Source organism: Carcharhinus amblyrhynchos, chromosome 11, assembly GCF_965287045.1.
Source record: "Carcharhinus amblyrhynchos chromosome 11, sCarAmb.v2.hapA, whole genome shotgun sequence".
NCBI classification, from domain to species: domain Eukaryota; kingdom Metazoa; phylum Chordata; class Chondrichthyes; order Carcharhiniformes; family Carcharhinidae; genus Carcharhinus; species Carcharhinus amblyrhynchos.
In genome coordinates, this window is record NC_137334.1 from 96,059,162 (window position 1) to 96,087,007 (window position 27,846).

The 27,846-nt window shown below is 49.2% G+C and overlaps 1 protein-coding gene across 1 annotated transcript in view; it reads right to left on the reverse strand.

Annotated features, from left to right (window-relative positions):
* The window catches only part of asic4a (acid-sensing (proton-gated) ion channel family member 4a), a 127,981-nt gene that overhangs the window by 8,181 nt on the left and 91,954 nt on the right, over positions 1-27,846 (reverse strand). Inside the window, exons 2-6 of the mRNA XM_080199638.1 lie at positions 13,003-13,147; positions 11,022-11,149; positions 8,173-8,329; positions 2,527-2,583; positions 1,151-1,304 (exon numbers count right to left, since the gene is read on the reverse strand). Coding sequence (XP_080055764.1) covers positions 1,151-1,304; positions 2,527-2,583; positions 8,173-8,329; positions 11,022-11,149; positions 13,003-13,147 — 641 coding nt within the window. The remainder of the gene's footprint in view (positions 1-1,150; positions 1,305-2,526; positions 2,584-8,172; positions 8,330-11,021; positions 11,150-13,002; positions 13,148-27,846) is intronic.

Here is a 27,846-nt window from a genome sequence, read left to right on the forward strand (position 1 = left end):
CCTCTTGGAGAGAAGAAGCTAAGAGGAGATTTGATAGAAATGTTTAAAAGCTGGACAGAGTCGATCGGGAAAAACCGTTCCCACTCAGAAAAGGATCGAGAATGAGAGGGCACAGATTTCAGGTGATTCACAAAAGAAGCAAATGCGATGGGAGAAACTGGCTTTTCCACCCAGTGAGTGGTTGGGGTCTGGAATGGGGAGCGGGGGGGGGCGGTGGAGGCAGCTTCAATCGAGGCATTATAGGAGACATTAGATGATGATTTGGATAGAAACAGTGTTCGGGGGTCTGGAGAAAAGGCAGAGAAACTGCACTAAAGCCATGAGACTCATTTGGAGAGTAGGTGCAGACATGATGGGCCAAATGGCCTCCTTCTGTCCCATAACAACTCTGTGATTAGGTAAGGTGTAGAATATAAGGGGAAGGTGGAACTGTCTAAAACATTAGTTAGGCCAGGTTTGGATCACTGTGTGCAGGTGTGGTCGCCTCACTACAGAAAGTTTACAGTGAGGGTGTAGAGGAGATTGACGGGGATATTACAGGACTGGGATATTACAGGACTGGGATATTACAGGACTGGGAAATTACAGGACTGGGATATTACAGGACGGGGATATTACAGGACTGGGAAATTACAGGACGGGGATATTACAGGACTGGGATATTACAGGACGGGGATATTACAGGACTGGGATATTACAGGACGGGGATATTACAGGACTGGGAAATTACAGGACTGGGATATTACAGCGATGAGGAAAGATTGGAGAGGATATGATTATTCTCCCTGGGATAGAGGAGAGCTGAGGGGCTGGGGTAGAATGGGTGGGAAGGGCCTGTCAGCTTAACAGAGAGGTCACTGATTTGGGGGTATTGATTTAAAGTGATTGGTAGAAGGAATAGGGGGCAGGAGAGGGAAAAACTTTTCAGCCGGGGGCTGTGGGGTCTGGAACTCACTGCCTGAAAGAGCGGTGGAAGCAGAGAACCTCAGCTCGCTGAGAACTACCGAGAAAATACTGCAAAGCGGGGATTAGGCCGGGGGTTCGGTTCTCATCTGGTGCAGGTGTGATGGGTCAGGTGAGCTCTTTCTACAGGGTAAACATTCCAGGATTTACAATCTGTCGTCTCTCACACAAAAACAGAAAGACTTACTTGATGTTTTGCTCTGAGGTGTTGTATCTCTTGGCAAGAAACTTGGAGCTACCTCTGCTGGGGATTTTTACCATCGACAGCTCTTTACCATAGCGTATTAAACTGCACGGGGTCTCACATTTACAACTTAGGTTTGATGTTGAGACCAGTTCATCTGCAGAAAGAAACAAAATCATGAACCATCCTGGTAAAGACTGATTCCCAAATCATCACCACAACAACACGCAACGCAACACGCAACGCAACACGGAACATTACAAAAACACAACACACATTACAAAAAACACAACACAACACGCAACACAATCGCAACATTACAAAAACACAACACAACACACAGCAACATTACAAAAACACACAACATGCAACACAACAGCGACATAACACATAACATTGCAAAAACATACAACACACAGCACAACATGCAGCAACATTACAAAAACACACAACACAACACCCAACACAACCGCAACAGCATTGCAAAAAGACACAGCACATCCCCAGCACCATGCAGCACAACCCTAACATCATGCAACACAACTGCAACAACACACAACACAACATACAAAAAGCACGCATCAAACCCATCCTTATACATTCTCATGTACATTCTCCCCTATCACCGTCTCTACCCATCCATTCCCCCTCCCCTATAATGTTCCCATCATGAGCTGGTTCTGCCTGTACAGGATGTGTGAAGAGGGAGAATTAGAAGATTATGTTGATGAATCTTTAAAGTGTAAGTTACAGAGACGGTTAAAAAGACCATTGTGGGTTTTATAAACAGCAGCAACATGAAAACATGTTGTTCAATGTTAATAAACCTCTGGTTATTATTGTGCTGAATTCTGGGCTCCACACTTTAGGAAGGATGTCCCGGCCTTGGGGAGGGGGCGAAGGGGGATTTTCTGCAATGTTCCCAGGGATGAGGGACTTCAGTTAATGTTAAAGAGAGACTGGAGACTCCGGGATTGATCTTCTTGGAGCAGAGAAGGTTAAGAAGAAATTTAATAGAGGTTACAAAAATCAGGAAGGGGTTGAATAGATTAAATTTGGAGAAAGTGTTTTCAGTAACAGGAGGGTGGGTAACCAGGGGGAAACAGATTGAAGAGAATTGCCTCCAGAACAGGAGAGTGAGATGAGAAGGATTCTTTTCCACGGCGAGGTGTTGGGATCTGCCTGAAAGGAAGCAGGTTCAACAGGAACTTTCACAAGGCTACTGGACAAATAGCTGATAAGGAAAATAGTGGCAGCCTCTGGGGAGAGAGTGGGAGGGGGTGGGAGTAATTGAACAGCTCTTTCAAAGAGCTAGCACTGACACAATGGGGCGAATGGCTCCCCCTGTGCTGTAAGATTGTGAGGATTTAATTACTTACCCAGGGTCTTGTCTGCACATTCCACATATTGTTTTGGTGAACAGATACTTTCATGACCTGTGGAATGGAAACACATTCAGTAACTGACTCAATCCAAACTCCAATCCTCAAACACAAACCCTCCCAGACAGACCTTTGCAAAGACATTCCTTGGATGTGAGGATCTCTGGGATACTCGCGTGTTTATGAAAAGGAAAATGGAACGGGATCTGTATTTAGGGTCCAAATCTAATGGAAAGGGAACTGGATTTGGGGAAGTAAAACTGGGCAGCACGGTGGCACGGTGGTTAGCACCACTGCCCCACAGCACCAGGGACTCGGTTCAATTCCTGGCTCGGGTCACTGTCTGTGCAGAGTCTGCACATTCTCCCCGTGTCTGCGTGGGTTTCCTCTGGGTGCTCCGGTTTCCACCCACACTCCAAAGATGTGTGGGTTAGGTGAATTGGTCATGCTAAATTGCCGCTTAGTGTCAGGGGGGACTATCTAGGGTAAATGCATAGGGTAACGGGGAAAGGGCTTCGGGGGGGCTGTGCTTGGCACAGGCTCGATGAGCTGGGTGGCCTCCTTCTACACTGTGGGAATTCTGTGATTCTATGAAACCAAAATAGAAGCAGAAATGGGAAAGTCGCCAGGCTCCGACAGGAACTCATTCGGAAAAAAATCTAAGAACATCGAACATCGAACCCTACACTGCAGAAAGAGGCCCTTCGGCCCATCAAGTCTGCACCGAACACAATCCCACCCAGGCCCTACCCCCATATCCCTACACATTTACCCGCTAATCCCTGTAACCCACACATCCCAGGACACCAAGGGGCAATTTTAGCACGACCAATCAACCTAACCCGCACATCTTTGGACTGTGGAGGAAACCGGAGCACCCGGAGGAAACCCACACCAATAAGGTGTGAAGTTATTGAATCCCTGAGGACCCATTGGTGCAAATGAATAAATGGATGAATACAAAGGCTGGGTCTGGGAACCATGTCCCCGCCCCAGATTCAACAGCTCTGGCAATACAATATACCGGGCTGTTACTGAGCCCCTCAGTAAAGTAATCCAACCATTGGACTGGTAACTAGGTTCCAGCAAAGGAACACACCCTTGTGAGGAACAGAACCACGGAGCTCAGATTGAGTGGGAGCTGCTGAATGGAAATGGGAATCAGAACAAAAACATAAGAACGTAAGATCTCGGAGCAGGAGTCGGCCATCTGGCCCCTCGAGCCTGCTCCGCCATTCAATAAAATCATGGCTGATCTTTTTGTGGACTCAGATCCACTTTCCCGCCTGCTCACCATAACCTTTAATTCCTTTACTGTTCAAAAATGTACCTATCCTTGCCTTAAAAACATTCAATGAGGGACCCTCAACTGCTTCACTGGGCAGGAAATTCCACAGATTCACAACCCTTTGTCTGAAGAAATTCCTCCTCAACTCAGTCCTAAATCTGCTCCCCCTTAATTTGAGGCCATGCCCCCTAGTTCTAGTTTCACCCGCCAGTGGAAACAACTTCCCTGCTTCTATCTTATCCATTCCCTTCATAATCTTATATGTTTCTATAAGATCTCCCCTCATTCTTCTGAATTCCAATGAGTATAGGGAGATATGTGGAAGCTTGAATTCATGTGGCAATCTAGGGCAGAGGAACACTGAAAGGAGAGAAAGGAGAGATTGAAATCCCGGAGGTGGATCCTCGGTGAAGACATCTGCATGGAAGTCTTGTACGGGACAAGATTTCAAAATGTTCTTCAAGAGTGTAATTTAAAAAGCTTTGTATTGGAGACCATGGAATCCACAGAATCTCGACAGTTAAGAAGGAGGCCATTCAACCCATTGAGTTTGCACTGGATCTCTGATAGAGCATCTTACCCAGACCTTATCCCCATAACACTGTGCATTAAACATGACTGATCCGTCTAACCCACACATCTTTGGGACTGTGGGAGGAAACTGGAGCATCTGGAGGAAACCCACGCAGACACGGGGAAAAATGCAAACTCCACACAGACAGTGACCCAAGCCAGGAATTGAACCTGGGTCCCTGGCGCTGTGAGGTAGCAGTGCTAACCACTGTGCCACTGCACTGCTCCAGCGCCACTGCAGTGAGATCAATTGGGTCTTTGTGTGACAAGGGTCTGTATGGCCTCTGTCGCTTGGTTTCAGTGTGTGGTGTGTCTGAGCACATTTTGCCAATTGGTTTATATGGACTGTGTCCTGACTGAGAACATTAGACTATAAAATAGATTTTGTGACTTGTATTATTTATACAAATTTGTATCTATCTGGAAAGAAACAGCTTGTGTGAAGTATCATCGTAAAACTTAGCTATTTCTTAAAAATTCATTGGCAGTCATGTGACTCTGTTCATCAAAAGATCAAACTGTTAAAAATAGAAGTTTGGATTTATTGAGCCAGGATATTGCACTCTGGGATTTGGCTGTCCAGCGGAAACACTAACCGGGCTCTGAATAACTCACCAATGAGACGCATCATACAATGCTGCCCGGGGAGAACAGAGTTACTGATTCAATCTCTAATCTGATCAACAAGTTAATGGTGGCACACAAACTATCCCTCAGAGTGAAGCAGAAACGACAGAGCTCCCCCAATGGAGACTCCTGGGCAGAAAGCACAGGAAGTGGATTGTATTCACTTCCTGTGTGGTAATGTTTACAGAACTTTTCCCTGTTTTCAGAGTTAATCAGATATTGAATACTTTTCTTAATCATCACAGCAACAGTGAATGATAGAGCTGTCCAATTCTTCACCAAAGGCAAAGAAGCTCTTGCCATCTGCTAACAGGGAACTGTACACATCAGGGAGAATCTCGGTTTGTCCTTCAGGGAACGTTAGGGAGAATCTCGGTTTGTCCTCTCTGGTTCAAGAGAGTTCTCTGCATCCTGAAGCTTTCTGTCCTGAACAACTCTTCCAGTGAGGAGGGTTTATGCTCAGTTGTCAGAGAGATCACAGGCCAGTTACCAGCAAGTGCTGGAGAGACACTCGACCAATAGGTTCAACCTGCAGAGAAAGGAATGGTGGCTGTTTGTGTTTCCATGATGCTGGTAGAGAGCTCAGAGCACTCAGTGTGAGACTGAATCCCTGTCTGACAATGACTCAGAGAATCCGAGGAATTGGAGAGAATCTGTAACAGTGAGAGGTTTAAAAGATTCAATAATGAAACGTAAAAAGTTTACAAAGACAATAAAGAAAATTGAGGGCGGCACAGTGGTTAGCACTGAGCTATCTGAACTGCTGTCCTTTTATTGTTGCTACAGTCTATAATGGGCCTTTAGTTTATGAGTAATCTGGGCCTAATGCAATGTTCTGGAGTTTTCTGACCCTTTTTGAATTGCTGGGGGAAGAATGATTGACAGGTCAGGACAGGGACAGTCTCCTTTCACAGGGAAATCGGACTCTCAGTTTGTCAGATACTGTAGGGTCTCCAGGCTGGAAGCAGTGTTCTTGTCTCTCTCGCTGCTATTGGAAATCCAGCTGTCTGTAAGGTGCAGCTGGAAGCTAGCTGGCAATCTGTATCTCTGTGTGTCAGAACGTGATTTGATTTGATTTATTATTATTGTCACATGTATTAACATACAGTAAAAAGTATTTTTTCTTGTGGGCTTTACAGAAAATGCATACTGTTCATAGAGAAGGAAACAAAAGAGTGCAGAATTTAGCGTTAGACTCATAGCTGGGGTGTAGAGAAAGATCAATTTAATGCAAGGTAGGTCCATTCGAAAGTCTGACAGCAGCAGGAAAGAAGCTGTTCTTGAGTCGGTTGGTGCGTGACCTCAGACTTTTGTATCCTTTTCCTGATGGAAGAAGGTGGAAGAGAGAATGTCCGGAGTGTGTGGGGTCCTTAAATATACTGACTGCTTTTCAGAGGCAGTGAGAAGTGTAGACAGAGTCAATGGATGGGAGGCTGGTTTGCATGATGGATTGGGCTACGTTCATGACCTTTTGTAGTTTCTTGTGGTCTTGGGCAGAGCAGGAGTCCAGACCAAGCTGTGATACAACCAGAGAGAGTGCTTTCTATGGGGCATCTGTAAAAGTTGGTGAGAGTTGTAGCGGACATGCCAAATTTCCTTAGTCTTCTGAGAAAGTAGAGGCATTGATGGGCTTTCTTAATTATAGTGTCAGCATGGGGGGGGACCAGGACAGGTTGTTGGTGGACACCTAAAAGCTTGAAGCTCTTGACATTTCTACTTCATCTCATTGATATAGACAGGGGCATGTTCTCCTTTATTTTCCCTGAAATCGATGACAATCTCCTTCATTTTGTTGAGATTGAGGGAGAGATTATTGTTACCGCACCAGTTCACCAGATTCTCTATCTCATTCCTGTACTCTGTCTCGTCATTGTTTGAGATCCAACCCATTACGGTGGTGTCGTCAGCAAACTTGAAAATCGAATTGGAGGGGAATTTGGCCACACAGTTAGAGGGTATGAGGAGTGTAATAGGGGGCTGAGAACACAGCCTTGTGGGGCACCGGTGTTGAGGATGATCGTGGAGGAGGTGTTGTTGCCGATCCTTACTGACTGTGGTCTGTGGGTTTGGAAGTTCAGGATCCAGTCACAGAGGGAGGAGCCGAGGCCCAGGCCACAGAGTTTGGAGATGAGTTTCATGGGAATGATAGTGTTAAAGACTGAGCTGTAGTTGATAAATAGGAGTCTGACAGAGGTGTCCTTGTTACCTCAGTGTGCAAAAACTCCAGGACTGAGAAGGCCTCAGTGTTTCCAATTCAACAACCAATGGGCTCACAGCAGGTGTTGGAAAGCTGCAAGATCCAGCATCACGTGAGCACAGTTACTTTCCACACCGAGCCGGGGATAGTGGAAGATTGTCAGGCTGTTTGGTTGGAAGATCACCGTGAGCTGTTAAGGTTTATATAATATCATAGAGTCCTAGAGTCACAGAGATTTACAGCATGGAAACAGGCCCTTTGGCCTAACTTATCTACGCTGCCCTTTTGAAACAAGTAAGCTAATCTCAATTGCCTGCATTTGGCCCATATCCATCTATACCCATCGTACCCATGTAACTGTCTACATGCTTTTTAAAAGATAAAATTGTACCCGTCTCTACTACTACCTCTGGCAGCTTGTTCCAGACACTCACCACCCTCTGCGTGAAAAAATTGCTCCTCTGGACCCTTTTATATCTCTCCCCTCTCACCTTAAACCTATGCCATCCAGTTTTAAACTCCCCTACCTTTGGGAAATGATATTGACTATCTCGCTGATCTGTGCCCCTTGTAATTTTATATGGCTTTATTTTTCTTGTTTATAATTGGTAAAAGTTATTACGAATTGGCTTATTATATGTTATCTGTGTTCTTAAATAAACTTTGTGTGATAAAAGCTCCCCAGAGGCTCATTTCAATAGTACCAGAGTTAAACATCTGATGCTCACCTGGGCCAAGTTTAAATGAAAACACTTGTGGTCTCTTAAACCACCGCGAGTTTCTGGCCTGGACTATTTGTACATAATCAATATTACAAAGCCAATCATGTTTATTATTGTTCTGGCATTAATATATTGATCAGACATTCCTGGGAAAAGAGGAATTCTCTACCCCATTGTGACCATAACACCGTCACTCACAGCTGAGTGACAGATTGCTGCACACACTCACACTCTACCTGGCATATGGACCATCCGACAGTGACATTTACTGACCACAGCCTCTTTCTCACAGTGGATGCGACACGCCGTTATACTGTAGTCATCATAGCCAGGGAGGAGGTGCCCATTGCCAACTGAGCGACAGTCACCCCAGGGCCGGGGCAAATATGTCAACTGGATAAAAAGGTGGAGAGAAAGAGAACAACAGAAAACTGCAAACATTCATACAATCCCAGGACAGGTACAGCACGGGGTTAGATACAGAGTAAAGCTCCCTCTACACTGTCCCCCATCAAACACTCCCAGGACAGGTCAGCATGGGGTTAGATACAGAGTAAAGCTCCCTCTACACTGTCCCCCATCAAACACTCCCAGGACAGGTCAGCATGGGGTTAGATACAGAGTAAAGCTCCCTCTACACTGTCATAAGAACATAAGAACATAAGAAATAGGAGCAGGAGTAGGCCATCTAGCCCTTCGAGCCTGCCCCGCCATTCAATAAGATCATGGCTGATCTGTCGCTGCTCAGTTCCACTTTCCCGCCCTCTCCCCATAACCCTTAATCCCCTCTCTTATCAAAAACCCATCAACCCGCGTCTTAAAAATATTTAGCGAGGCAGCCTCCACCACTTCAACGGGCAGAGAATTCCAGAGATTCACCACCCTTTGAGTGAAGAAGTTCCTCCTCAACTCCGTTCTAAACCGCCCCCCCCTTTATCTTGAGGCTGTGCCTCCTAGTCCTACTGTCTTTTTTGAGCGGGAGGAGTCTCTCCACCTCTATCCTATCCATCCCATTCATCATCTTATATGTCTCAATGAGATCTCCCCTCATTCTTCTAAACTCTAACGAGTACAAGCCCAGTTTATTCAGCCTCTCCTCATAGCTCAACCCCCTCAACTCCGGTATCAGCCTCGTAAACCTCCTCTGCACTCCCTCCAAGGCCAAAATATCCTTGCGTAAGTGCGGCGCCCAAAACTGCACACAGTACTCCAGTTGCGGCCTCACCAATGCCCTATACAGCCGCAGCAAGACCTCCCTACTTTTATATTCAATCCCCCTCGCTATGAAGGCCAGCATCCCATTCGCCTTCCTGACCACCTGCTGCACCTGCAAGCTGGGTTTTTGTGACTCATGCACAAGGACCCCGAGGTCCCTCTGCACCGTCGCCTGCTGCAGTTTTTCTCCACGTAAGTAATAATCCTTCCTACCATTATTCCTACCAAAGTGGACCACCTCGCACTTGCCAACATTAAATTCCATTTGCCAGTTCCTGGCCCATTCGTCCAGCCTATCTAGATCCTTCTGCAGACTCTCCACACCCTCCGCACAATTTGCCGTTCCCCCAATCTTGGTGTCATCAGCAAATTTCGACACCATACACTCGGTTCCCTCCTCCAGATCATAACCCCCATCAAACACTCCCAGGACAGGTACAGCACGGGGTTAAATACAGAGTAAAGCTCCCTCTACACTGTACCCCCATCAAACACTCCCAGGACAGGTACAGCACGGGGTTAGATACAGAGTAAAGCTCCCTCTACACTGTACCCCCATCAAACACTCCCAGGACAGGTACAGCACGGGGTTAGATACAGAGTAAATCTCCCTCTACACTGTCTCCATCAAACACTCCCAGGACAGGTACAGCACAGGGTTAGATACAGAGTAAAGCTCCCTCTACACTGTCCCCCATCAAACACTCCCAGGACAGGTACAGCACGGGGTTAGATACAGAGTAAAGCTCCCTCTACACTGTCCCCCCATCAAACAGTCCCAGGACAGGTACAGCACGGGGTTAGATACAGAGTAAAGCTCCCTCTACACTGTCCCCATCAAACACTCCAACGACAGGTACAGCACGGGGTTAGATACAGAGTAAAGCTCCCTCTACACTGTCCCCCATCAAACACTCCCAGGACAGGTACAGCACAGGGTTAGATACAGAGTAAAGCTCCCTCTACACTGTCCCCCCATCAAACAGTCCCAGGACAGGTACAGCACGGGGTTAGATACAGAGTAAAGCTCCCTCTACACTGTCCCCCATCAAACACTCCAACGACAGGTACAGCACGGGGTTAGATACAGAGTAAAGCTCCCTCTACACTGTCCCCCATCAAACACTCCCAGGACAGGTACAGCACGGGGTTAGATACAGAGTAAAGCTCCCTCTACACTGTCCCCATCAAACACTCCCAGGACAGGTACAGCACAGGGTTAGATACAGAGTAAAGCTCCCTCTACACTGTCCCCCCATCAAACACTCCTAGGACAGGTACAGCACGGGATTAGATACAGAGTAAAGCTCCCTCTTCACTGTACCCCCATCAAACACTCCCAGGACAGGTACAGCACAGGGTTAGATACAGAGTAAAGCTCCCTCTACACTGTCCCCCCATCAAACACTCCCAGGACAGGTACAGTACGGGGTTAGATACAGAGTAAAGCTCCCTCTACACTGTCCCCCCGTCAAACACTCCCAGGACAGGTACAGTACGGGGTTAGATACAGAGTAAAGCTCCCTCTACACTGTCCCCCCGTCAAACACTCCCAGGACAGGTACAGCACGGGGTTAGATACAGAGTAAAGCTCCCTCTACACTGTCCCCCAATCAAACACTCCCAGGACAGGTACAGTACGGGGTTAGATACAGAGTAAAGCTCCCTCTACACTGTCCCCCCGTCAAACACTCCCAGGACAGGTACAGTACGGGGTTAGATACAGAGTAAAGCTCCCTCTACACTGTCCCCCCATCAAACACTCCCAGGACAGGTACAGCACGGGGTTAGATACAGAGTAAAGCTCCCTCTACATTTCCAGATAAAGGAAGTAAATTAACGAAAGACACAATTGATTGGTTGGAAATACCCTTTGTTCCTGACAAGCGACGAAGGTTTGGAATCCGGGGGGCACTCCGAATCCTAACTCGTGGATGTAGGGCGGCTCATTCTGATTGTGAATCTGAACTCGAATCCCTGCCTCAAAGGAGGTTTCATCTGAAACAGAATGAATTGTAAAATTAGACAATGCTGCCTCTGATATAAAGTTCCTGCAATCTCTTAATCCAATTCTCATTGCGGACTCTCACTGGGATACAGTTCCACACACACTGACTCTCACTGGGGTACAGTTCCACACACACTGACTCTCACTGGGGTACAGTTCCACACACACTGACTCTCACTGGGATACAGTTCCACACACACTGACTCTCACTGGGATACAGTTCCACACACACTGACTCTCACTGGGGTACAGTTCCACACACACTGACTCTCACTGGGATACAGTTCCACACACACTGACTCTCACTGGGATACAGTTCCACACACACTGACTCTCACTGGGATACAGTTCCACACACACTGACTCTCACTGGGATACAGTTCCACACACACTGACTCTCACTGGGATACAGTTCCACACACACTGACTCTCACTGGGATACAGTTCCACACACACTGACTCTCACTGGGATACCGTTCCACACACACTAACTCTCACTGGGATACAGTTCCACACACACTGACTCACTGGGGTACAGTTCCACACACACTGACTCTCACTGGGATACAGTTCCACACACACTGACTCTCACTGGGATACAGTTCCACACACACTGACTCTCACTGGGATACAGTTCCACACACACTGACTCTCACTGGGATACAGTTCCACACACACTGACTCTCACTGGGATACAGTTCCACACACACTGACTCTCACTGGGATACAGTTCCACACACACTGACTCTCACTGGGATACAGTTCCACACACACTGACTCTCACTGGGATACAGTTCCACACACACTGACTCTCACTGGGATACAGTCCCACACACACTGACTCTCACTGGGATACAGTTCCACACACACTGACTCTCACTGGGATACAGTTCCACACACACTGACTCACTGGGGTACAGTTCCACACACACTGACTCTCACTGGGATACAGTTCCACACACACTGACTCTCACTGGGATACAGTTCCACACACACTGACTCTCACTGGGATACAGTTCCACACACACTGACTCTCACTGGGATACAGTTCCACACACACTGACTCTCACTGGGATACAGTTCCACACACACTGACTCTCACTGGGATACAGTTCCACACACACTGACTCTCACTGGGATACAGTTCCACACACACTGACTCTCACTGGGATACAGTTCCACACACACTGACTCTCACTGGGATACAGTCCCACACACACTGACTCTCACTGGGATACAGTCCCACACACACTGACTCTCACTGGGATACAGTCCCACACACACTGACTCTCACTGGGATACAGTTCCACATACACTGACTCTCACTGGGATACAGTCCCACACACACTGACTCTCACTGGGATACCAGCAAAATGCTGCGGATCCTGGAACCCGAGACAAAAACAGAAAATGGTGGAAGTTCTCGGTGACAGTGTCGGTGGAGAGAGAATCGAGGGAACATGTTATGTCTGGATGATTCTTTGTCAGAGCTGTCATTATTTTGCTTTTATATTAATTGTAACTCCTTCCCTATGCAGGGATTGTGTTCAGCTCTTTCCTGCTCTCCGCCTGTGTCTCTGTGATGTTGGTCGTTGCTCAGTTTAGGACTGTCCAGGTGGAAAGTGACTGGACACCGCCTGCCAATGGTATCTCCAGTGTGAGATGTATATCTTCCCACAGAGGGGCTGTGGGCCACAGCTCTCCCCTGGCCCTCCCTGAGCTGAGTGAGTACGGGCCGCGATGGGCCCAATGGCCTCGTTCCGTTGGGATTCTGTGATGCTGTGAGTGCAGTCGGTGGAATTCCGGCTGGAATTGGGAGTGAGAGACTCTGTGTGTGACTGACCTGTCTCCTGCCAAATGGGGAGATATTCGTCCTGCTGAATGTCCAACATGATCTCCAGGCCGCTGCCCATTCCACTTTGCTTCGCTTTCTTGATGTTGGTTTTGTTGGCGTTGAAGGTGTAGCATTTACCGTACCTGGTGAACACCTGTCAGGGAGGTCACAGGTCACAGGTCACAGGTCAGTCAGCAATATGGCGGCACCTGGATCAATGGGGGGGCCAATCACCTCGTTCAGATCACAGCTCCACAATTCCTCACTCACACCAACCCCTGCCACAGAGTCACAGCCGACAGCAGACCCTTCAGCCCCCAACTAGTCACCGAGTCTGCCCCCTCTCTCCCACTGACCAGCACTGACTGACCCTCACTGACCTTCTCTGACCCTCTCTGACCCTCACTGACCCTCTCTGACCCTCACTGACCCACACTGAGCCACACTGACCCACACCTACCTTCTCTGACCCTCACTGACCTTCTCTGACCCTCTCTGACCCTCACTGAGCCACACTGACCCACACCTACCTTCTCTGACCCACACCTACCCTCTCTGACCCTCTCTGACCCACACTCACCCACACTGACCCTCTCTGACCCTCACTGACCCACACTGACCCTCACTGACCCACACTGACCCTCTCTGACCCTCACTGACCCTTACTGAGCCACACTGACCCACACCTACCTTCTCTGACCCTCTCTGACCCACACTGACCCTCTCTGACCCACACTGACCCTCTCTGACCCTCTCTGACACACACTGACCCCACCCCCGATGCTCTCTGGGTGTGTGATCCCCTCTCTCGGTGTTTGTTACAGCAGCAGGAGGATATTTGACCATGGGGTGCCTCACTGGGATCCCCCTTCACCAGGCTGACAGCATGGTCTGTGTACAGCAACCCACCGCGGAGAAGGAGGCCATTCGGCCCCTCCTCACCATACTGCCTCTGTTCCGTTCGGCTGCTTTCTGAGTTCTCTGATCAGTCGCAGTTTCAGTTTGTTTCTGAATCCTGGCGTCAGGAATATCGAGCTGGGAATTCTGCCCGATTGTGAGGATCTGCTGCCCTCGTGTGCCGTGTTTATGAAGTGCTGCGATTTATCTGATATTGAAGCATTGATCAGAGGGCATCGGGACATTTGGAAGGTTATTTTTTGTCCTTTCTCTGAATTTCAGGGAGTGAGGATCAGTCCGATCGCCCGCTCCCCTCGGGCCCCCTCCCATTTATCCCCAGGCATCACCCCAGGGGACAGGTGGCAAAGGGAGGAGCAGAAATTCTCCAGACCTTCAGTCGAGCGCAGCAGAGTCAGAGTCAGAGGAGAGAGAGATTTTACTGAACCAACTGTTGTAAAATGGGAATCTCTGAGAACCCAGGGCAGGGTGGGGGTGTGGGGCAGCGGGGGGGTGGGGATATGGGGCAACGGGGGGGTGGGGATATGGGACATTGGGGGGTGGGGATGTGGGGCAATGGGGGGTGGGGATATGGGACATTGGGGGGTGGGGATATGGGGCAATGGGGGGTGGGGATATGGGGCAATGGGGGGTGGGGATGTGGGACATCGGGGGGTGGGATGAGGGACAATGGGGGGTGGGGGTGTGGGGCAATGGGGGGTGGGGATGTGGGGTGGGGTGACAGGGGGTGGGGAGGATTAATACAGAACTCCAACAATCTGACAGAGCATCTTACTCAGGGCTTATCCTGTACCCCTCGAATCCCCCTCACTTCCATATCCCAGGACACTAAGGGGCAATTTAGCACGGCCAATCCACCTAACCAGCGCGTCATTCAGACTGTGGGAGGAAACTGGAGCACCCGGAGGAAACCCACTCAGACACGGGGAGAATGTGCAAACTCCACACAGACAGTGACCCGAGCCGGGAATCGAACCCGGGTCCCTGTGAGGGAGCAGTGCTGAACACTGTGCCACCGTGCCACCAGTAATTTGGCAGTCTGGGGGGTGAGGGAATAATTTTTGATGTAGGATTTAGATGACTAATCCAGGTGGTCACAGGTTGTGGGGGGTGCCAGAGGGTGGTCAGAGTGCTGGGGGGAGGGGGGTGGGGAGTGATCGGGGGTACGGTTCCTGTGTATAGCTGGGTGGGGGGGGAGGAGTGACGGGGGGGTGCGGTGAAGGGGGTGAGGGGGGTGAAGGGGTGAGGGGGGGTGAAGGGGTGAGGGGGGTGAGGGGTGAGGGGGGTGAGGGGGGTGAGGGGGGGGTGAGGGGGTGAGGGGTGAGGGGGTGAGGGGTGAGGGGGGTGAGGGGGTGAGGGGGGGTGAGGGGGGGTGAGGGGGTGAGGGGTGAGGGGGGGTGAGGGGTGAGGGGGGTGAGGGGGGTGAGGGGGGGGTGAGGGGTGAGGGGGTGAGGGGGGTGGGGGGGGTGAGGGGGGGTGAGGGGGGTGAGAGGGGGGTGAGGGGGGGGTGAGGGGAAGGGTAGGTTCATTGCGTATCAGATAGGAGGAGTTTCAATCAGGTCAGGACCATTGAAACAAGAGCGAATCAAATGGTAGCTTCACAGAAGGCTGCGAGCTGATTGGCCAGTCAGAATTGTAGAAATGTTTCCTTTCGTCCAAAGTTTGAAAGTTTGTCGGAAAATTAAAATCTTCCATTTGCTCTGAGAATAAAGGCCCAGGAAGCATTTTAATTATAACCTCCCTCGAAGCGACAATACAAGGTGGGAAGTGAGTCACTGGGGACTCTATTTCTGTGAGCAGTTCCCTAAAGATAGAGGAATGGCAGGGCAACCCCAACCCCTGGAGTGCACATCCTGTTCCACGTGAGAAGTCGAGGACATTTCCCACATCCTAGAGAACTGCACGTTCGGGATGTATTGTCAGCTGCAACATTTTACTCTCTGGGTTTTGGAGATACCGTGATCCTCTGGGGTTTTTGAGACACTTTGCTCTCCCAGGGTAATCTGATGTGGAGGTGCTGGTGTTGGACTGGGGTAAGCACAGTAAGAAGTCTCACAACACCAGGTTAAAGTCCAACAGGTTTATTTGGAATCACGAGCTTTCGGAGCACTGCTCCAAATAAACCTGTTGGATTCCAAATAAACCTGTTGGAATTTAACCTGGTGTCGTGAGACTTCTTTCGAGGATAATCCAAGGTACACTGGGCTGAATGTGGTGATTCCAGCCTGTCCATGAGTTTGTGTGATATCCAAAATCACCTGATCCAGGAACCCAGGGTGTCTCTGATACTCTCCACTCCAGTGTTATGAGTTCACAGCGAGTAAATGGTTATTTGATTTGATCAGTGAATTTCTCAATGAATAATTTACGTGTCTGGCAGTGCAGTGGTACAGAAACCTGTACCCAATGTCACTGGTGGGCAGAATGTCTCCGAGGGACCGACAGCGCATTCTCGCTGGTGGAAATTGTCACTCAGTTGTGTTGTGGCAGAGTGATGCAGATTCCTTCACCTGTTTGTCACATTTGATGGCACGGTTGGCACAGTAATTAGCATGGCTGCCTCACAGCGCCAAAGACCCGGGTTCGATTCCCCGCTTGGGTCGCTGTCTGTGTAGACTCTGCATGTTCTCCCCATGTCTGCGTAGGTTTCCTCCGGGTGCTCAAGTTTCCTCCCACAGTCCGAAAGACATGCTGGTTAGGGTGCATTGGCCGTGCTAAATTCACCCTCAGTGTAACCCGAACAGGCGCCAGAGTGTGGCGACTGGGGGAATTTCACAGTAACTTCACTGCAGTGTTAATGTAAGCCTTACTTGTGAGACTAATAGATAAAGTTTAAACTTTAACAATATTCTGGAGATTTTTTGCCTATTCCTGGGCATTTCCAAGTCATGATGTGGGAATGCCGGCGTTGGACTGGCGTAAACACAGTAAAAAGTCTGACAACACCAGGTTTTAGTCCAACTTATCAAATAAATCGGTTGGACTAAAACCTGGTGTTGTCAGACTTTTTACTGCATTTCCAAGTCTGCAGGGGGCAGTCTTTGCCACATTGTGAGTTGCTGCAGTTCACAGAGAGCAGTGACCTCAGCAGGACTGTGTGTATATCCACGTCACAGCTCTTGGCCAGGATCCTGTTTACAATATTACTGAGAAGCTCAAGCTGAACATCCAGCAAGGTCTCCCAACCCCAACGTGCAAACTGACACAACGTTCCTGGACTCCTCAACCAGCAGTTTCAGTTCGACTCTCAGCAATGGGGGGAATCCTCACACACAGCTATACACTCACAGGCCGACCTACTGGAAATAAACATGGTGTAGGAGATTGGTCTCTCCATCAATAACACATTTCTCTCGAAAATTAAGGAAATTGATAATGAGAATTGGGCCCCGTGGGGTCCCCATGGCGATGTCACTTGTTTGGGCAGACCCGCTGAACATAAAAGTATGAGTTCCTCCTGTCACCAAATCAGGCTGCCCTGGATTGCCACCATGTAAAAAGTCTGACAACACCGGGTTTTAGTCCAATCGATTAGTCCAACTAAAACCTGGTGTTGTCAGACTTCTCACTGTGTTTACCCCAGTCCAACGCCGGCATCTCCACATCATTGCCACCATGTGGTAGTGTGTCACAGAGTCTGATTCCGACATGTAACAGGGGTGACTGATCCATGGTGAGGCTCAGAGCAAACACAGGAATTCACATTTACCGAGGACATCCAGGAGTCATGGGGGTGGGGGGGCAGTCATTCTAAACAAGCACCGCTGTGTTACCAAAACACACACTGTTCTTAATGACCGTTCCAAATGGATCTGTCACCAAGCAACGAACGTACGGCCCCGCTCGAGGGCAAGTCGCAAAAACGCTGGCTGGAGGTGTAAGAGTAACAAGCTGCCCTCTGGTGCATGTGATGTAATCTGATTGGCTCAGCATAGACACAAGGTGATGTCACATGACATTCTGTGCACAAGTGATTGGTGTTTGAGTGAGTTTCTACAGCCAATGGTTTGTGAGCTTTCCACGGTGGAGGATCCCTTCGCCTTTGCAAAGACCACATACCAGCTACCTCCCGATAACCGTGTCTCACTAACACCTCGCTGCTTTGACATTGCGAGATTATTTACACGCGTGCCGATAAAGGAAACCATCGACAATTAATTACTCTCCATCACCTCGTGTGACATCATTAACCTGCAGGATTTATCTCTGCAATCCCTGCCCATTTGAATCATTGCTAAAAATAGATCTGGATAATGATGAGGAGATAATAACCAGTGCGGGTAAACTGGCAAAAGAAATGATGTTGTGTTTGGAGAAATGCAAAGGTCCATTTGACAACAGTACAATTAAAGAGGACCAAACTATCTATTAGATTGTCATTAAGCTGTGGTAATACATGATGGATCAGTGAGAGGTAATCACAATGGGAAAGCAGGATGTGTAAGAGCTTGTCAGCTCTCTGTTCACCCCTAACAACCTAAAATAGTCTGTTGGAAAATGTCATGGTTTATGGAAAGGTGAGTCACCTGTTCCAACAGCTCTAGAGAAAGATCAGCTGATTCCCCTGTCCCCCTCCTCCCGTGCCCCCCCCACCCTGGGCTGAATAAACCCCAGAGGCACTGAGCTGCACTGGGTCCAGAGGCTGGGAACTTTCTTAGATCCAGTGTGGTCTCTACTGAACGCTGAGCAAGCTGTGATCCTGCCCTCTCTGTAAATAACAGCTGTCTACAGCGGGGAATGTATAATACACACAACAGAAAGATGGTGATGGGAACGGAATCTCCTACCTACAGGACGGATGTCAGGGGTAGGTTCTTTACCCAGCGGGTGGTGAGGGATTGGAATGCCCTGCCTGCTGCAGTTGTAAATGCGTCTAGTTTGGGGGCGTTTAAGAGATCTCTGGATAGGTTTATGGATGAAAAGGGATTGGTATAGGCTAGTGGGTCATTGTTTTTGTAACTGGTCGGCGCAACATCGTGGGCCGAAGGGCCTGTTCTGCGCTGTAATGTTCTATGTTCTATGTTCTATGTTCTACCCTCAAGATGCCTGATTGGCTGAGAGCCCAGATCAATGAAAGCATTAGCTGAGCAGACAATCCATTTTTACAAGTGATCTGAGTTTTGTTTGTTGACTTATGGATGGTTTTAATAAGTTGCCCTTTCTGTGATCTCTTTTGTCAATGTCTCAATGTTTGTTTGGACAAGATTATGGGCGGGGTTTTACGGGTTTGCTCAGCCTGTAACCTTCCCATGCTCCACCCTTTGCGCGCTGCACTTCCTATCGCAAGCAAACCAATCCTGGCCTAAGAGGGTGAAATGTTACTGAAACCATAGAGACCAAAGATAAGTTTCGGTGCAGAAAGAGTGAGTCCAGCCCCTTTGTGTCTAAAAACAGACAAAATAGACTGACCAATCATTTTAATCCCCTTTTCCAGAACCTATCTGTGGCCTGGCAGGTTCCAGGGTTTCGGACACAGATCCAGGGACCTTTTAATTGAGTCGAATGTTTCAGCCTCAACTCAGGCAGTGACTCCCTCACCATCAGGGTGAAAAGATTTTCCCACTAATCCTTCTACCAATCACCTTAACCCCTGGGAATTGACCCCTTAGTTAGGGGGAGAAAGGATTTTCCTCTCGACCCTGTCTCAGCCCCTCACAAGTTTGCAGACCTCGATTAGGTCACCCCCCCCCCCTCTGTTCAGAGGGAAACAACCCCCTGGCAACACTCTGGTAAATCCCCTCTGCACTGCCTCCAGAGCAATCCTGTTCCTCCTGTGGCCAGAACAGTGCAGAGGATTCCAGCTGTGGCCTAACCAGATGTCATACGGTTCCAGCATTCCAGATGCTGTCTTAATCAGTCATGTCCACCTGCTACACTCAGGGACCTATGGACATGCACTCTGAGGTCTCACACCACCAATAATCACCAATGGATCCACTATTTCCAGGGTCACTTCCTTCAGTACTCGGGGATGAAGATTATCCGGACCTGGAGATTTATCCACCTTCAATCCCATCAATTTCCCCAAAACCATTTCTCTCCTAATGCTGATTTCCTTCAGCTCCTCACTAAAACACGTTTCTCTCAGAACCTCTGGTACATTATTCATATTTTCCTTTGTGAAAACTGAAGCAAAGAACAAATTTAATTCCTCAGCGATTTCTTTATTCCCCGTTATGAATTCTCCGGTTTCTGACTGTGAGGAGCTTACATTCAGTTTTGTCAATCATTTTCTCTGTGCATACTTATAGAAACTTTGATAGTTTTCATGTTTCCCATAAGATCATAAGACATTGGAGCAGAAAAAGGCCACTCAGCCCATTGAGTCTGTTCTGTCATTCAATCACGGCTGGTATTTTTCTCATCCTCATTCTCCTGCCTTATTAATCAAAAATCTACCTATCTCTGTCTTAAAGACACTCAACTTTTCCCACTAGCTGACTTTCATGCCTATTTTCCCCTTCTTAGTCAATCCCTTGGTCCTCCTCTGCTGAATTTTAAACTGCTCCCAATCCTGACGCTTATTGCCTTCTCTTGCTAATTTGTATGCTTCTTCCTTGAATCTGATATTTCTCATTTCCTTTGAAAGTCATGGTTTGGCTACAATTCCCTTACCACTCTTGCGCAAAACAGGAATAAAAACAACTTCTGGAGTTTACCAATTCGTTCTTTAAATGCCTGCCATTGCCTGTCCATTCTCTTTTCTTTCAGGAGTGTTTCCCAGTACATCATTGCCAATTCATGCCTCATACCATCATAGTTACCTTTATTGAGAGTAAGGGCATTGGTCTCAGAATCAATTACATCATTAACCACCTTGACAAAGAATTCTACCATATCATGATCACTCTTCCCAAGGGTTCTCACACAACTAATTGCCACAACTAATCCTTTCTCGTTGCACAACACCCAGTCTCAGACAGCCTGTTCCCTTGTTGGTTCCTAGGAAGGGTTATAGGGCCGGTGGAGTTTGTAGAAATAAGGAGGGGTAAGGGGCTGGAGAAGATTATAGATATAGGGACAGGTGAAGGGGTTGGAGGAGGTTACAGATATAGGAGGAGGTGAAAGGGCTGGATAGAGTTACAGAAATAGGGAGGGGATGTAGGAGGTTGGAGGAGGTTACTGAGATAGGGAGAGGGTGTAGGGAGTTGGAGGAGGTTACAGAGATAGGGAGGGGGTGTAGGGGGTTGGAGGAAGTTACAGAGACAGGGAGAGGGCGTACGGAGTTGGAGGAGGTTACAGAGATAGGGAGGGGGTGTAGGGAGTTGGAGGAGGTTACAGAGATAGGGAGGGGGTGTAGGAGGTTGAAGGCGGTTACAAGGATAGGGAGAGGGTGCCGGTGGTTGGAGGATGTTACAGAGATAGGGAGGGGGTGTAGGGGTTGGAGGAAGTTACAGAGATAGGGAGGAGGTGTAGGGAGTTGGAGGAGGTTACAGAGATAGGGAGGGGGTGTAGGAGGTTGAAGGCGGTTACAAAGATAGGGAGAGGGTGCCGGGGGTTGGAGGATGTTACAGAGATAGGGAGGGGGTGTAGGGAATATAGGAAGAGGTGAAAGGGCTGGAGGAGGTTACAGAGCTGGGGAGGGGGTGGAGGGGGCTGGAGGAGGTTACAGAGCTGGGGAGGGGGTGGAGGGGGCTGGAGGAGGTTACAGAGCTGGGGAGGGGGTGGAGGGGGCTGGAGGAGGTTATAGAGATAGGGAGAGAATGAACTATGGAAAATTTCAAAAATAAAGGTGAGAACTTAAAAATTGCAGATTTGCAGGACTGGCCTCTCAGGGTCAGGGTCAGGGTTAGAGTTAGAGTCATGGTGAGGGTATTAGGGTAGGGTTAGTGTTGGGTTTAGGGTAGGGTTAGTGTTGGGTTTAGGGTAGGGTTAGTGTTGGGTTTAGGGTCGGGATTAGTGTTGGGTTTAGGGTCGGGATTAGTGTTGGGTTTAGGGTCATGGTTAGGGTGTTAGGGTCAGGGTCAGGATTAGAGTCAGGTTGTGGTCAGAGTTAGGGTTAGGGTCAGAGTTAGGGTTAGGGTATTAGGATTAGGGTTAGTGTTGAGGTTAGGGTCATGGTCAGGGTCAGGGTGAGGATTGAGGTCAGGGTAAGGACAGGACTACAGGAAATTAGGGTTAGGGTTTACGGTTTTGGGTTTGTGTTGGAGTTAGGATCAGGGTCAAGGTTACAGTCAGGGTTTAGGGTTCGGATCAAGGTCAGGGTATGGACAGGCTTAGGGTTAGGGTTTCGTATTTAGGGTTAGGGTTAAGATTTAGTGTTCGGGTTAGGTTTAGGGTTAGGGTTAGTGTTTAGGGTGAGGGTTTAGGGTTTAGGGTGAAGGTTTAGGGTTTAGTGTTAGGGTCAGGCTTAGGGTTAGGATTTAGGGTTAGGTTTAGGGTTAGGGTTAGGGTTTCGGGTGAGGGTTTAGGGTTTTGTGTTAGGGTCAGGGTTAGGGTTAGGATTTAGGGTTAGGTTTAGGGTTAGGGTTAGGGTTTAGGGTTTAGGGTGAGGGTTTAGGGTTTTGTGTTAGGGTCAGGGTTAGGGTTAGGTTTAGGGTTAGGATTTAGTGTTAGGGTTTGGGGTTTAGGGTTAGGGTTAGCATCAAGATTAGGGTTTACAGTTAGGTTTAGGGTTAGGTTTAGCATTAAGGTTAAGGTTGGGGTTAGGTTTTAGTGTTGGGGTTTAGGGTTGGGATTGAGGTTAATGTCTGGACAGGAGTTAGGGTTGGGGTTTAGGTTTTCGGATGAGAGTTTAAGATTAGGGATTAGGATTTGGGTTATGGTCAGGGTCAGGGTTCGGGTTTAGGGTAGGATTAGGGTTTTGGCTTTAGGATTATGGTTAAGGTTAAGGATTAGAGTTGAGGTCAGACTTAGGGTTAGGGTTAGGGTTAGGGTCAGGGACAGGATTAGGGTTCGGGTCAGGGTTTCGAATTGAGGTCAGTGTTAGGGTAAGAGTCCAGGTTAGAATTGAATTCAGGATAATGACAGAAGTTCAGGGGAAGGGGATTCCGTGGTTTTTAAGAAACTCCCCACACAGATTCACCCCTTTGGCCCCCGTCGTTCCCCTTTTCACTTTCTACCTCAGTAATGTGAGCCTTGTCCCTGGAGGGGTCAGTGAATGTATCTGTGGGTGAGGTCTGTGTGGGTTCTGGACTCTGGGAGGGTGTGTGTGCGTTGTCTGTGTGTGAGGCAGGTGCTGTTATCGATTCCAATTTGAATAAACTCGCCCTTTTCATCTCAGTCAGCATTTCCCAGCGATTGGAGAGACAGCAAATTGATTGAAGAGAAGCAATGAAGGGGATGTTGGAGTGATAGATGGGAGATGCTGGGAGTGCCCTGGTTATATGCTCCTCACGGCAACTAACTGTGTGCCAGCAGAACTATTCAATCATTCAAGCTCTGCTAATTAGAATGAGATCACTGATAAAAGCTTCATCTGGGAAATCACATTGCTCCTCTCACTGATTCCAGCTCCAAACTCAACCCTGTCCCAGAAGCAGCGGCTGGGAACTCTGGGTGACGTTTCATAGAATCCTTCCAGTGCAGAAAGAGGCCATTCAGCCCATTGAGTCTGCACAGTCCCACCCAGGCCCTCTCCCCACAACCCCACATATTTACCCCGCTAACCCCCAGACACTTGGGGCAATTTTAACATGACCAATCAACCTAACCCGCACATGACTGGGTTGTGGGAGGAAACTGGAGCACCCAGAGGAAACCCATGCAGACACGGGGAGAATGTGCAAACTCCACACAGACAGTGACCCAAGGCCGGAATTGAACCCAGGTCCTTGGCGCTGTGATACCCTGAGTTCTACTGAAGTTTAAAATGATATGGGTCGGGATTCTCTGATCTCGCCCGGGGCTGGGATTCTCCGACCTCGCCTGCAGCTGGGATTTTCCACCCCCGCCCAGGACTGGAATTCTCCAGTCCTGCTGCAGTGAATGGAGATTTGTCTAAGCCAAGGTTCTCCATTCTCACTGGCAGCGAGAGTGAGGTGTGTGAGAGATCAAAGAACCCCCGGCTCTCTTCTCACCCCACTCCGCACCATCAATGAGGACTGACACTGCCCTGAACTCTGATTCCCAGTCTGTGAATACAGAGAACCCACCCAGTACAGGAGGAGGCCACCCAGCCTGTCAAACCTGCACTGACTCTCTGAAAGAGGGAGGATGTGGAGGCATTGGAGAGGGTGCCAAAATAATTCACAAATATGCTCCCAGGAAAGCTGAGCTTCTGTTCCGAGGATAGACTGGAGAGGCTGGGACTGTTCTCTCGGGAAAGGAATAGCTGAGAGATTGGATAGAGGTATTCAGAATGAAGAGGGGGCTGGCAGATAGGGAGAAACAGTTCCCATTGGCGGAAGGGTGAGGGGGAACAGATTTAAAGTAATTGGCAAAATAATTGGTTTAGGGTGAGGGTCTGGAATGTAATCTTTGAGCATGTGGGTGGAGGCAGGTTAAACTGAATCACCAGAACAGAATTCAACTGTTATCTGAAAGGGAGAATGTGCAGAGAGAGTGAGGGACTATATTCACTTCGAGAGCTGGCACAGACTGGATGGGCTGAACAGCCTCCTGCTGCACTCAAATTTATCCAGGGTCCTGGGGGAGGTGGGGGGGAGGGGGAGGGGGAGGGGGGGACCGGAGAGGCGGGGGGAGGGGGGGGAACTGGCTGGGGGAGGGGGGGTACTGGAGAGGCGGGGGGGTGGGCTCCCTCGCGATGGCTCTGTGATACCTGTGAGAGTGGATAAGGCTTCACTTTAAAGTCAGATTGAGAGATGAGGAATTATTTGAAATGCTCTGTTAGTGTGGAGGAAGAGTCAATAAAATGAATCCTAAAACAAGCCGGTGGAACCTGGGGGAAAGTTGCTGCGAATGGTGTGGGTTTTGATTGCGCTCAGGGGGGTTTTCTAACTGTGGAGGGGGCTGGGGGCCGGGGGGAGTTTGGGGGGGGTGTGGGGGGGGGACAGTAAGTGCTGTTCCTGCTAACCAGCTCTGACTGTAATTGCTGCTTATTCATCCTGCTGGCTGTCAGCTGTATAGAAAAGCTCTCATTCCTCCTTCAAAGGTTAATACTCAAAACCTGATTTTTCACACACGCAGAATGGGTTTTGCTTTATCATCCGTGCGAAATAGAACATCTGTGAAAAGCTTCATGAGGTGCTTTCCGATTAGCATACAGCACACTGAAGGTACAATGTGATAAGGAGTCCCAGAGCCGGCCAACCCATGACATCTCATTGATCTAGAAAATTACTGTAGGCCCAGGCTTGAAATTGCTTCCAATTGGCACAGCAAAGTGTTATCAGTTGCATAAACGATTCCTGTCTCACCCTCTGGCCCTAATCTCCCCATTCCAGGGCCATGTCAAGAATTTACAATTGATTAGTTGCTGATGCGAGTCTTGCTGTGTTTGTGAAGGAGACGAGGGAGGATTACAGGGACGCTTCCAGACACGGAACCTGACCCACCCACCCTCCCCCATCCCTCTATCCCACCCACCCCCCATCTCCCCATCCCACCCTCCCCCATCCCTCTATCCCACCCCCCATCCCCCCATCCCTCTATCCCACCTTCTCCCCATCCCTCTATCCCACCCTCCCTCCATCCCTCTATCCCACCCTCCTCCCATTCCCCAATCCCACCCATCCCCCATCCCTCTATCCCACCCATCCCCCCATCCCTCTATCCCACCCATCCCCCCATCCCTCTATCCCACCCTCCCCCCATCCCTCTATCCCACCCTCCCTCTCCCCATGTCCCCCAATCCCACTCACCCTCCCTCTGGTTAACCCTCTAAGAGACAATATCTCGATCTGCTAAATTCTCACATTGGCAAATTAAACAACTTTAAAACTAAAATAAAAATACAGCAGAAAAATATAATTTCCCTTCACACTGCTCAGCTCTGGCCCTGCTCCCAAAGCCCCCTCCCCCTGATCATCTGCCTCCACCTCCCCCCTCCCCCCCACCCCTCCACCCCCCAACACCCTTGCCCCACCCCTTCACACCCCCACCCCCCCACTTCCCCCCACCCCTCCACCCCCTCACCCCCTCACCCCACACCTTCCCCCCACCCCCCACCCTACCCCTCCACCCCATACCCTCCCCCACCCCTTCCACCCACACCCTTCCTCCCCCATCCCCCTCCCCCTGATCATCCACCTCTCCCTCCGCCTCCCCCACCACGTCACCCCCTCACCCCCTCACCCTACACCTTCCCCCCCACCCCCATCTCATACCCTCCTCTCCCCCCTGCTCCCCCCACTCCGTTCCCTCATTCACGGTCTCGTCAGTTCGGAGCTGGTAACATCACGGGAAGTGTGAACCTGATCACACCGGGGAGACAAGCCAGTAAGATCACCTCCCCCCCCCGCCAGCCCCCGCAACCCTGCTCACCCAGACACATACACTCACACACTACTTTCTCAGAAGACTAAGGAAATTTGGCATGTCCGCTACGACTCTCATCAACTTTTACAGATGCCCCATAGAAAGCATTCTTTCTGGTTGTATCACAGCTCGGTCTGGACTCCTGCTCTGCCCAAGACCGCAAGGAACTACAAAGGGTCATGAACATAAGAACATAAGAAATAGGAGCAGGAGTAGGCCATCTAGCCTTTCGAGCCTGCCCCGCCATTCAATAAGATCATGGCTGATCTGTCGTGGCTCAGTTCCACTTTCCCGCCCTCTCCCCATAACCCTTAATCCCCTCTCTTATCAAAAACCCATCAACCCGCGTCTTAAAAATATTTAGCGAGGCAGCCTCCACCACTTCAACGGGCAGAGAATTCCAGAGATTCACCACCCTTTGAGTGAAGAAGTTCCTCCTCAACTCCGTTCTAAACCGCCCCCCTTTTATCTTGAGGCTGTGCCCCCTAGTCCTACTGTCCTTTCTGAGCGGGAAGAGCCTCTCCACCTCTATCCTATCCATCCCATTCATCATACGTCTCAATAGCCTAATCTATCACGCAAATCAGCCTCCCATCCATTGACTCTGTCTACACTTCCCGCTGCCTCGACAAAGCAGCCAGCATAATTAATGACCCCACACACCCCGGACATTCTCTCTTCCACCTTCTTCCATCGGGAAAAAGATACAAAAGTCTGAGGTCACGTACCGACCGACTCAAGAACAGCTTCTTCCCTGCTGCTGTCAGACTTTTAAATGGACCTACCTGTATCAGAGGATACAGCAGGATGTAGATCAGTTGGACACTTGGGCAGAGAGATGGCAGATGGTGTTTAATCTGGACAAATGTGAGACGTATAAGATGATGAATGGGATGGATAGGATAGAGGTGGAGAGACTCTTCCCGCTCAAAAAAGACAGTAGGACTAGGGGGCACAGCCTCAAGATAAAGGGGAGGCGGTTTAGAACGGAGTTGAGGAGGAACTTCTTCACTCAAAGGGTGGTGAATCTCTGGAATTCTCTGCCCGTTGAAGTGGTGGAGGCTGCCTCGCTAAATATTTTTAAGAAGCGGGTTGATGGGTTTTTGATAAGAGAAGGGATTGAGGGTTATGGGGAGAGGGCGGGAAAGTGGAACTGAGCCACGACAGATCAGCCATGATCTTATTGAATGGCGGGGCAGGCTCGAAGGGCTAGATGGCCTACTCCTGCTCCTATTTCTTATGTTCTTATGTTCTTATGAATGCATTTTGGAAGGTCTAATACAGATAGGAAATATACAGTAAATGGCAGAACTTTAGGGATATTGATAGGCAGAGGGATCTGGGTGTACAGGTACACAGCTCGCTGAAAGTGGCAATGCAGGTGGAGAAGGTAGTCAAGAAGGCATACGGCATGCTTGCCTTCATCAGCCGGGGCACTGAGTTTAAAAATTGGCAAGTCATGTTGCAGCTTTATAGAACCTTAGTTAGGCCGCACTTGGAATATAGTGTTCAATTCTGGTCACCACACTACCAGAAGGATGTGGAGGCTTTGGAGAGGAT